The 12,528-nt window shown below is 41.3% G+C and overlaps 1 protein-coding gene across 10 annotated transcripts in view; it reads left to right on the top strand.

Moving 5' to 3' along the window:
• VPS13B (vacuolar protein sorting 13 homolog B) overlaps positions 1–12,528 on the top strand; it is a 1,297,298-nt gene that overhangs the window by 260,269 nt on the left and 1,024,501 nt on the right. Inside the window, exon 17 of one of the 10 annotated variants that reach the window (XM_073550467.1) lies at positions 8,896–9,032. The exons of the other annotated variants lie outside the window; for them this stretch is intronic. Within the exon in view, the coding sequence (XP_073406568.1) occupies position 8,896 (1 nt within the window). The 3' untranslated portion in view covers positions 8,897–9,032. Of the gene's footprint in view, positions 1–8,895; positions 9,033–12,528 lie in introns of those variants that run through there. 10 annotated transcript variants of the gene reach the window in all.

Raw genomic sequence — 12,528 nt, 5'->3', positions numbered from 1 at the left:
CATTCCAGTGTTACTTGAATTCCAACCAGAGTACACCTCATTCTACTTGATTTGCTTCTGATTAGGTGATCACCTGAACCAAATCCTATTTAATGAAGGAAAGTATAAAAAAAAAAACCCTGTTGTGGTGTTCACAATCCTCTTGCAATAGGACAAGCTGGATGGCAAAACAAGTGCTAGTATTATCCCAAAAGAAATGGGAATGAAAAAATAACGTTTACCCATACCAAAGGATTTGAAAAGAAAAGTCTTGAGTGAGGAAAAGAAGGGCTCAATTCTGGCTTTACTAGCAGAGGGATACAGTGAGTGTCATGTTGCCTCCAACCTTAAATTTTCTAAGACAGCAGTCCATTACAACAAGGTCGAGCAGCAGACAATGGGGACAACAAAGCTACAGACCGGCAGAGGGCGATAACAACTCTCCACTGACCGGGATGACATCAAGTGACCTACAAAAGGAATGGCAAATGGCAGCTGGGGTGAAGTGCACGGCAAGAACAGTTTGTAATAGGCTCCTAGATTCAGGGCTCAAGTCATGTAAAGTTAGAAAAAACCTTTCATCAATGAGAAACAAAGGAGAGCCAGGCTCAAGTTTGCCAAAGACAAGAAAGATTGGACCATAGATGACTGTAGTAATGTAATCTTCTTTTATGAGTCTAATTTTCAGCTTTGCCCAACACCTGGTCGTCTAATGGTTAGGCAGAGACCTGGAGAGGCGTACAAGCCACAGTGTCTTGCACCCACTGTGAAATTTGGTGGAGGATCGGTGATGGTCTGGGGACGCTTCAGCAAGGCTGGAATTGGGCTGGTTAATCTTTGTGAAGGACGTATGAATCAAGCCGCACACAAGTTTTCCTGGAAACACAGTTGATTCCTTCTGCTCAGGCAATCTTCCCCAACTCTGAGGATTGTTTTTTTTCAGTAGGACAATGCGCCATGCCACACAGCTAGGTCAATCAATGTGTGGATGAAGGACCACCACATCAAATCCCTGTCAATCAGGGCTGTGGAGTCGGTAAGCCAAACCTCCAGCTCCTCAATTTCCCTTCCACCGACTCCACGACTCCGACTCCAACATATATTGCTTATATTTAAGTGAAAAATTTATTGTAGTACAATGTGAACATCAGATCATTTTTATGATACAATAATCAAGACATTTAGATAGAACATAGTATATATTTATTGGAATACAACTTTAGAACACAAAAAACTGTAATAAATTGTAAATATGTAATACCATGTAATATCGATTACATATATATATATATATACAGTATCACTATGTAATAAACTATGTAAGTGGCAAAAACAGTTTTCAACAAAAACATACTAAATAACATTTGTGCAGTGTATGAATTCGTTCTAAGAAATAGAATTGCCTCCATCAGATCCTCCTTCATAGATTACCTTACATCTGACCTAATAATTTTAAGGCCAGAGAACAACCTCTCTGCACTAACTTGGGTTGGAGGCAAAGCCATAACCACATGGGCAACATCTCTAACAATTTCCGGGTATAAAGGAATTGCCTCATGCACAGTCAGTTTTGATGAACGGTTGAATTTTTATTTTTCTTTAAGAGCAAGTGAAACATTTTGCTGAAATATGGTCAATCTGCTTGCTATAGGAGACAGTGAAATCTTTTTCCTTGCAGCAACTCTTTGCCTGCTCCATATCATCCAAATACTTGTCAAAATCAAACTCCTCATCTGATGAGGATGAAGATATGGCAGCAGTAGCACTGTCAGGACCCAAGTCCTCTTGCGCCTGGCAGTCCTCCTGTAGGCCACTCATCCTAACTGCTACCTCAGTCAGAGCTTCTTTTCCTTTAGTAAGCTGTTGATCATCAAGCAATATACGATGACTTGGGTCCACATAAATAGCTGCCAGAAAAATTTTATTTTCCATTAGCTGTGTCTCTCTCTGGTTCATTGAAGCAGAAATGCCATCTGCGATTAAATCTCCTCTTTGGGACAGGCAAAATAGCAAGTTCTTCCACTCCCTTATGAAAATGCCAGGAGTTAAATCCTCAGCTTGTAATTTTTTAGTCACAGTAAATAGGTGATTAAGCAATTCCTTCAATTCAGCCACCTGTGTTCATTGACCTTCATTTAGGGTTACCTGAGGGTTTGCCATATCTATAAGAAACGGTTTTAGCCAGGATCAAAACTAGGGGGGGGCAGAACCTCATACTGTTCCGCAGAATGTCATACTGCACACCCCTACACTTGAAAATAAAGCCTGCACCTTAAGATGTGGTGAATGCAGTCTATTTATTCCAACTATCAATTGATGTTGATGTGTTACTGAAGATGAGCAATGCCTGTCCTGGGCGTTCTTTTGGGCAGCTATGAGGTGTACCTGACTGGTGCTAAAAAAAAAAAAAGTTAGTCTGTGTGCTACCCGGCTTTCATTCTTTTTGGTACAGATAAGATATGGATAGAGCAGATGTCTAATCTGCTTTTGCTATTGAAAACATCATCTATGAGCTCAAAAACCTTTCAGGTGATGCGGTTTTTTAAAAAGCTGATCTGCTTTTGCAGCTGAAAAACGTATCCTCAAAAAACGCAGCAAAAACGCTGTGTGTGAATGTAGCCTTAGATCAGGAATAGAACAGCCATTTATAGGACATTTCATAACTTTCCCAAATTCCTATGAAAAAATATTCAGCACATTCTGCATTGAACTACTGTACCCAATTTATTATATATTGTCGGAGTCGGACCATTTTATACTGACTCCGACTCCACCAAAATGAGCTCCGACTCTGACTCCACAACTCCGACTCCACAGCCCTGTCTGTCATGGCCAATCTCCAGACCTGAACCCTATTGAAAGCCTCTGGAATGTAATCAGGAGGAAGATGGATAGTCAAAAGCCATCAAACAAAGAACTGCTTAAATTTTTGTACCAGGAGTGGCATAAGGTCGCCCAAAAGCAGTGTGAAAGACTGGTGGAAAGCATGCCAAGACGCATGAAAGCTGTGATTAAAAATCATGGTTATTCCACAAAATATTGACTCTTCCTGAGTTAAAACATTAGTATTGTTTCTAAATGATTATGGACTTGATTTCTTAGCATTATTTGAGGTCTGCAAGCACTGCATTTTTTTGTTATTTTGACTATTTCATTTTCTGAAAATAAATGCAAAATTTATTGCTTGGAAATTTGAAGACATGTGAGTAGTTTATAGAATAAAAGAGCAATTTACATTTTACTCAAAAATATACCTGTAAAGAGAAAAAACAGACAAACTGAAACCGCATAATTATTCTTTGAGCAATGCCCCCTTGGTAAAGGCCTCGTAGGCTGTCTATACAGGGATTTGAGTCATAGAAAGTTGAATAAAATGATACCTTGACATTTCAAATCCTATGGTTTATTCCAGAATAATCCCACATTTTTCCTAATATGTAAATTAGATCTATGGGCAGGACATAGTTCTCCATGATAATCTGCCTCCAGAGCTTATTTTAAATGAATCAGAGCATTACCAGGGTGAGACATGTAAAAGCAGACAGTCTGCTCTCCTGATCTTCATGTCTCACACTGGTAACGCTCCCTTTAAAATAATCTCTGGAAGCAGATTCTCAGAGAGATTTCTGTCTGGCCCATAGATCTTAACAGCTAATTATTAATATTTAAAAAAAAATGTTGATTACGCTGCAATCAAACATCGGATAGCAGATATCAAGGTATCATTTTATTCAACTTACTGTCACCTAGATGTCAATATAGATGGCTTAGGAGGGTTGATCTTACTGAGAGATTTCCCTTTAAAGTAGATCATGGTTAAGTAGAAATTGCATTCAGTCATATTTATGTATTTATTAACTGGTAGCCCTAATGTTAAAATTGGGTTTTTGAAACCTGTTCTTGATGGTTACTTCCGACAGAGAGGCTCTTTTATTAGGTGGTCATGGGACCACAGTTCAGTGAGTTTCTTGCCCAGCTCCACAGTATTAGTTTTCCACATGCGCGGTGACCTCCTGGGCAATGTAGTAATCACTAGAGGAGGTCACACTGCTCATGGAGGACTGTTCTGGGGATGAACACAAAACCCACCCACATTTGCAGGAAAAAAAAGCCTAAATTACACAGATCACATGGGCACAGGGAAATTATGAAAAAGTAAGGATTTTTCAATATGTTTGTAATATAATGTGTTCTTCATGTGGTCACAGTGCTGATACTTTTACTTTGGGATTTCAATCAACAGCTGGGCTCTTTGTAATATGCATGGAAGCCCAGCACAAGATGTAAGGGTGTTAAAATATTAAACCTTCATTAGGAGAAAAGCTAATATAGTATTTCTGCTTCATGCACATTTAAATATAAATGGAATTAAAGTGTGTATATACATTTATTCGCCCAGTGAGCGCTGCAGAGAACTCTCGGTGCTTTGCTGGAGAGCACAAGAACGTCTTCTTCTGTTGAATACTTTTTCTTCACCTTACTGCAATGTAGAAATGGAGGAGCAGCTTGTGATCTGAGCACATTTCTAGATGAGGACAGTGCTCGTTTCTTTCCTGCCTGATCAGTCCATGATCTGCTAATGGTTTGCGTCTACTCGGAAAAGATTGCTGCAAAATTCTCTTTAAAGCAAGCGATTGCCCATAATAATGCATATTCTTCTTAAAAACTACAGTCCGTTGGCAAAATCCTCTGTGTGTACATGACAAAATGATGTCTGTCTCGGCTGAAATGTATCCGACCTCCTAAATTTCTCTTGAAGTCTCTGTTGTTGAGGATATTATGTAATTGCAAAAAAAAAATAAAACATATCCGTTAACCTGACTATTGCTAAAATACATTGTTCTTTTCTAGTAAGAATCATATTTGTAAGTAAATGCACAGAGTAATCCAGTAAACCATTGTTCTCGGTCCAAATGAAATGTATCCTGCGTGTTGTCACAGATTTACCTTGAAACTGTACCGAGAGGGTAAATAATAGACTGTGCAGAATGAGCGCATGTAAAGTCTGTCTGACAAGGGAACAGGTGACGGGGAATTACTCCTTGTTCTGACTTTGGAAATCTGTAGCTGATTTCAAGCCGTCCCCAGACTCACGCTTTGATGTAACTGTCTGTCTTCAACTAGACCTGAATAATGTCTGCCGAGTATTCCCATTTTCACAGTTTTGTAATCCATTTTGTGCCAGCTTTTTCTGCAGCTTTAAGAATTTCCTGTTGTAGGGGTTCTGCATGAAACCCAACGATCTGTCCGCACAAGATTAATGGGACCATTAAAAGTTACAGCAATTTAATGCACAATCTCAGACTCATGATTTCTACCCCGAGTGCTTTGAAAGGAAGTATTAGTAGTGTCCAAAATTGTAGATTATTGTAGACTGTCGAATTTCACAAAACTTTTTTTTTAACTAACTGTTGAGCAACTAAAAGCCACCCAGTCACAGTTACTGTGTGCGCTACATTTTCAGGATAGTAATATGAGAAACACACGTACATCTTATTTCAATGTCAATTTTTTTTTACATTCATATTATTGATGCCTTGGTTTTAGATATCATTTTGTTAGTTTTCTGGAGTCAAAAGTTTATTATTGGCTTTAGTAATTGCACTTTATTCTCTGTAAATTTTGCGCCACATTTTAAGTGGACTTTTTTAAAGTTTTTTTATTTTTCCTCTTCAACTTTGCTTATCCATATGTTATAGGCAGATACATGAAATGCCACTTTTGCCTATTGTTACTCTTTTTTTTTTTTTTTTTTGTGCCTCTCACTGCAGTCCCTGCCTGGAGTAAGGTTTCTGTTTAAAGTTTTAAATTTTGAGTATTGACAAACATGAAACATATTAAAATTTTTGCAACTTTTGGCGTGAAATATAGCAAAAACTGGATAAAGAGAACCTGACACTTGATACATGTTGCCCAGTCCTTGGGCAGCATGCATTAGGCACTGGCAGTATGAACTGTGATTAACTCTGAAATGCTGCGGTGGTGGTGTTGGACAGGCGGTTCTTCGGCGGCTTCTCACCGCTCGGTAACGTAGATTGACACATTTATATTTATGTGCGTGCATAGGCAGCAGCCTGTCAATCCAGGGGAGAAGCCTCCGGGGAACCGCCTGTCCAACTATAGCCTGCAGTATTTCAGAGTCAAGCATACCTGGTTTGGTTCATATAGCCAGTGCCTGATACATGCTACTCAAGGATTGGGCAGCATTTGTCAGGTTCACTTTAAAGATAAAGTTAAAGCAAACCTTCGCTAAGTGAACTGCAGTCATTGTTCTGTTGGCACAGTTATATTGATTAATTTGATATTTGGGGTGAAGAAATCAGTCTTGTGTTTCTTGTGTAATCAGTGTTAGAAGTTTTTAGTTAATGATAAGCCTGTACTCTGGGGAGGGACTGTAGGCAGAGTCTTATCTTCCTGCTCTAAGCCAGAGAAACCAAGGATAGACCTGCTCACAGGCCACCAAAAGCACCCAACAGTCTGCCTCTCTCTCTCTATGATGAGGACCATGTTTGTGCTTCAGGGCAGCCTATAGGCAAAACTCTTCTTGGTTTCTCTGGCCTAGAGCACCAAGATAAGACTCTGCTTACAGTCCCGGAGCATGGGCATCTTATTAACTGAATTCTTCCAACACTGATTGCACAAGAACCACAAGACTGATTTCTTCACCCCAGGTATAATTTTAATCAGTATAACAGCGGCAACCTGATAACACCTGTAGTTTAATTAGCAAAATCCTTTTGACAGGTTTACTTTAAAGAGCATTTTTTATTTTATGATAATTTCTTGAGCCCCATGTGCTATTTTAAAGACTTTTGTTAAAAAATATAAATGTCAATGACTATCTTGAGAAAAAAAAAAGTGACTTCATTAAATCGCAAATGCTAGCAGTTAGAACTGTCCGACCAGATGAGTTGCACGCCAGACCGAGTGGTTGACTGAGCAGCACCTTCGAGCTTTACTGGTATGTCAAGAAGCATTGGAAAAGAGGTAGGGAATCAGTCTCTTTGTGTGTGTTTTTTTTTTTTTTTTTTTTTTTTTTAATTTTTAGATACTTATTTTGATTTATAGGTAAAATATTACCTGCTAGACAACCCGTTTAAGATATTGTAGCTGTTTTTTTTCTTTTAATATTTATGTACATGTGCAGAAAGTCAGCAGCAAATTTGCAGTGGCAGTAGGCGCACTCAGGCTGAGTTCACACATGGCGTTTTTTTCGCGTTTCTGCGGCGGTTTTAACCGCGTGATTTTGCCGCGAAAGATAAGCATCCCATGCATTCCCATGGGATTCTGCAATGCTGTGCTAATGCTGCGGTTTTTACTGCGGCGGAATCACTTTGCGGTAAAAAACGCAGCATGCTCATTAATTTTGCGTAATCGCGGCGATCCCGCACCCATAGGAATGCATTATTCCGTTTACTTCCCACATGTGGCTGTGCACACCATGCGAAAAGTAAGTAGAACAATTGCGGATGGTACCCACGGTCCGGAGGAGAGGAGACTGTCCTCCGGGCTTTGGGTACCATATCCCTGTAAAAAATAGAATTTAAAATAAAAAATGGTGTTATTCTTACCTTCCGACGTCCCGCGCAGCCTTCCTGCCTCTCTCCACGCTCCCGTTCCCAGTAATCCTTTGCGGTCATTCGCACAACGTCATGGCGAATCACCGCGAGACATCGCGATCCCGCGAGAACGGACGTAATCGCGGGCATTTTCGCAAAGGATTACTGGGAACGGGAGCGTGGAGAGAGGCGGGAAGGCTCCGCGGGACGCCGGAAGGTAAGAATAACACCATTTTTTTTTTTTATTATTATTTTTTTACATTTTATGTTTTACTACTGATGCTGCATAGGCGGCCTCAGTAGTAAAAAGTTGATCACACTTGTCAACACTACAGATCGCTTGGAAAACGCTAGCATTTTGCAAGCTAATTACGCTTGCAAAATGCTAGTTTTTCCGCGGGAAAATCGCGGGAATTTAAAATGCGATTTTTCCCGCGGAATGGTATTCCGGAACTTACCGCTAGAGTTCCGCTACGTGTGAACTTAGCCTTAAGGGGGTTTTACACATAGCGATATCGCTAAAGCATCACCGATTTGGTGACGCAGCAGCGATATTGCTAGCGATATCGCTATGTGTGATACTTGCCTCCGACCGGCTCCCCAGCTGTCTGTCGCTGATCTCGCAAGATAATCCACGTCCATTTCTCGTCAGGCGCTTCCTGCTGGGCTTCCTGCTGGCACCGACGAGCGACGCGTGGACGCGGACGGAAGGACGTCAGGATCGCCGCGTCTGAAAGGTAAGTAACGACCGCTGTATTGCTGTGAGATCTGCCTGTGTGGCAGCTCACTAGCGACCATTTAGTGATGCACCAGCGATCCTGATTGGGTCGTATTGTGGTCGGGATGGCTGGTGCATCGTTAAATGTAAAGGGGCTTTAAGATGTGCACCTGATTCTGCCCGGTTTCTGCCGATTCCTAATAAGATGTGCTATGGCTGTCAATATACGCTGCTGCTTTTTTTTCCACTGAGTTTAGCTGACATTTAGAAATATCCCATCCACTACACTGCTACTGTAAAACACATGGGATTTTTCCATCTGGAAATTCCTGATGGGAAACCTGTTGCATAGTTCCTGTGTAAACAAATCCTTAGTATTGAAATTAAATGTGTTTGGCCCTGTGTCCAACTGTAGAGAATACTGCAATGATATTCTGCAGTAGGCCATATCTAAAAAAGATTTTTTTTTTGTACAATAAACTCTCTGCTACTTGTGCATCACATCATGTCAGATACTAAGATTCGTATTCGAGCAGTCTGTCACTGATTGTCCAGTTGGACCTACTTTATGATTTACCACTGCAAGGAAATGCGATTATTTGAATGGACTAAAATGTATTCTGTTTTAATTTTTTTCAGAGTGACCAGTGAAGTTTTTATGTGAAATAGTTTTCTTCTTGTTGATTTCATGCATGCCGTAAGCAAGTTGGACCAAAATTAATGGCGTTTCCTTGGTTATCAATATAAAGTCGTGTGGTTTTGATAATCAGCACACACCCCTCTTTTCTCTTGTCCTTTGTTCAACTGGTTCCAGGTCCTGTGGCGGCTGGTTATATACTATATTGTTCATCTTTCGTAGTTAAAGATGACCATGATGTCAGGGTTTAAAGGAGAATCTGTGGCTTTGGAGCCGGAGGTGCCATTGAAGGAATAAAAGAAACCACACTACTAATAAACAGCGAAATGGTGCTGGAACACTTAGCTAATTTAAATGAATTTAAATCTAACTGGTCCAGATGAATTACATCCTTGGGTACTGAAAGAGGTAGCCGAGAAAATTGCAAAACCACTAGTCAGAATCTTTAAAAAAAAAATATTGGATAACAGAAGAAGTCCTGGAAGATTGGAGAAGGACAAATGTCCCTATTTTCAAAAAAGGAAAGGAGATGGAGCCAGGAAATTACAGGCCAGTGAGCCTTAATTCTATACCAGGAAAGCGCTTTGAAAAAATTATTAAACCGCATGTATGTAAGTACTTGGATAAGAATACAGTAATTAACCGGAGCCAGCATGGATTTGTAGCAAACAAGTCATGTCAGACTAATCTAATTTCCTTCTATGATGGATTCACTGACTGGGTGGATTAGGGAAATGCGGTAGATATAGTATATCTCAACTTGAGCAAAATATTTGATAAAGTATCTCATACTATCCTTATTGAAAAAAATTACCAAGTATGGAATTGACAAGGCTATGGTAAGACTAATTCATAACTGGCTCATCGACTGTATTCAAAGAGTGATAATAAATGGTTGCACATCCAATTGGGAAAATGTTTCAAGTGGGGTACCACAAGGCTCTGTCCTGGCCCCGGTCTTGTAAATCATTTTTATAAATAATCTCGATAAGGGTACTGAAGGCAAAACTAATCAATTTTGAAAACGATGCAAAGCTAGTAGAGAAGTTAGAGAAAGGATTCTACATAAGCTTTAACAATGGGCAGCAACCAATAGAGTGGTATTTAACGGAGAAATGCAAGATTCGGCATACGGGCAAGAAAAACGAAAATTACATCTATAGAATGGGAGGAATAGAACTAAGCAACAGTACGTGTGAAAAAGACTTGGGTATAGTAGTAGATCACAGATTGCACATGAGTCAAAAGTGTGATGCAGCAGGAAAAAAAGGCAAACACCTTTCTAGGATGTAATAGGAGAAGCATAGTCTAGATTACTTGAAGTAATTAATCCCCTCTCTTGTGTGGCATGCACAAAAGAGCTGTCTTCCACCACAAGCCCATACTAAGAAGCGCCTGTCCGAATCCTGTTCATTTTAGACACTGTTCAGATGTTCAGGTTTTAAATACATTAGACAGGGACTGCTTCAATACGGGTTACCTTGACGCGGTGAAGCAGCTTGGTATACATTTTTTTTTGCAAAAAACGTATCGACTAAATACCCTGTATTTGTTAACCAACACTTGCTGATTACTGTTATATATTTTACTGCAGAGTATTTTTGCAAATCTGTTTTCTTGTTGTGTCTCAGTTAGTGGGTGGTGTGAACGTTGTTTTACCGACTTGTTCACACTTGTGCATGTCACATGTGTTTTTACATACTGGAGGTAGTCTTATCAATATCACAGTCCTATATAATCGCTTTAAGTTATAATTCAAACAACTGTACAACTATTGCCACATTGCTATAATTGTAGTTATGATTTGGAGGATTTATTGGTCAACGTATGATATTTAGGGACATTATGAAGCTTGGTGTATTTGGTTATAGGTTGATGACTGAGATAAAAGGGCTTTCCTGTAGAGTAGTCTTTTCCAGTGGCTAACTGATGTAAACAGAATTGTAATGCGCAACTTAATTGTGTAGTGCCTGTTTCTGGGTACTGGAGAACCGCCCCAAGAGAAAAGGAGGTGCTCTGTAGTACACATTGAATCATAGTATGTTACAGTAGGAAGGGACCTCAGGCGTCATCGTGTCCAACCCGGGGGTTGTAGCGCAGGATTCACTAAACCATCTCAGACAGATGTCTGTCCAGCCTCTGTTCGAAGACTTCGATTGAATGAGAACTCACCTCTTCTCGTGTCAGCCTATTCCACTTAGGCTGGTTTCACATTAGCGCTTTTTAAGCGCATGCACGGCCGGGGGTAGCTCCGCCCCCGAGCCGGCTCTCTGCCCGGCGTGCCCGCCCCTTGCTTGTAGCGCCGCCTCCTAGCGCACAGCGGCGCCTGCGATCGGCGCACCCTATCTTTAGCATAGGGTGCGCAGATCGTGCGCAGGCCGTGCGCTAGTTGCGCTTTGACCTGCGCTGCGCACTTTTGACGGTGCGCCGTGCGCGCCAAAATCAAACTTTCGGATTTTGGCGCGCACGGCGCACCGTCAAAAGTGCGCAGCGCAGGTCAAAGCGCAACTAGCGCACGGCCTGCGCACGATCTGCGCACCCTATTCTAAAGATAGGGTGCGCCGATCGCAGGCGCCGCTGTGTGCTAGGAGGCGGCGCTACAAGCAAGGGGCGGGCACGCCGGGCAGAGAGCCGGCTCGGGGGCGGAGCTACCCCCGGCCTTGCGTGCGCTTAAAAAGCGCTAATGTGAAACCAGCCTTATTGATGACACTGTCAAAAAGGATTTTTTCTAATATCTAATTTGTATCTTCTCCCTTTCAATTTCATTCCATTGGTTCCCGTGTTTCCATGTGCAAATGAGAATAAGGATGATCCCTCTACAGTGTGACTTACCTTCATATATTTGTAGACAGCTATTAAGTCTCCTCTTAGTCTTCTTGTAGCAAACTAATTCTTTAACCAATCCTCCTAGGACATAATTTGAAGTCCGCTCATCATCCTAGTAGCTCTCCTTTGATCTTGCTCCAATTTTTCAATGTCTTTTTTTTTTTAAATGTTGTGCCCAGAACTGAAGACAGTATTCCAGATGTGGCCTGACCCAGGAGGAGTAGAGAGAGATAATTACTACACATGATCTAGATTCTATGCTTCTCTTAATACATCCTAAAACTGTGTTTGCCTTTTTTGCTGCTGTTGACTCATGTGCAGTCTGTGATCTATTAGTGTACCCAAGTCTTTTTTGCACGTACTGTTCCTTAGTTCTATTCCTTCCATTCTGTAAAAGTAATTTTTGTTTTTTCTTGCCCAGATGTAATTTTGCATTTCTCCCTGTAGTTCTTTAAAGTGGTTGTCTGGTCAAAAGCAAGTGACTGCAGACTTATGAATATCCCCAGCGCATGCATCGTGCTCTACAGGGATTCAGCGTTTTCAGACCCTGAACCAGAGGGTATGTATGAGTCATACATTCCCCCTGCCCATTAGTGATGCAGACGGCCAGTGAGCGTGTCCTACAAGAGTGTGAGGCTGCGTCCACTGGCCGGGGGTATGTATAACACCTACCGTGTTTCCCCGAAAGTAGGACCCCCCCCGAAAGTAAGACAGGGTGGGGGTTACGGGGGGGTCCTTCAATGTAAGGCCTCCCCCGAATGTAAGGCAGGGTTGGGGGCCGCTGTGAAATGTAAGGCCCTTACCTTTGG

Source organism: Dendrobates tinctorius, unplaced genomic scaffold (genome assembly GCF_039654945.1).
Source record: "Dendrobates tinctorius isolate UK_male_01 unplaced genomic scaffold, ASM3965494v1 ptg000165l, whole genome shotgun sequence".
NCBI lineage: Eukaryota > Metazoa > Chordata > Amphibia > Anura > Dendrobatidae > Dendrobates > Dendrobates tinctorius.
This window is presented reverse-complemented; position numbering and strand designations above follow the sequence as displayed.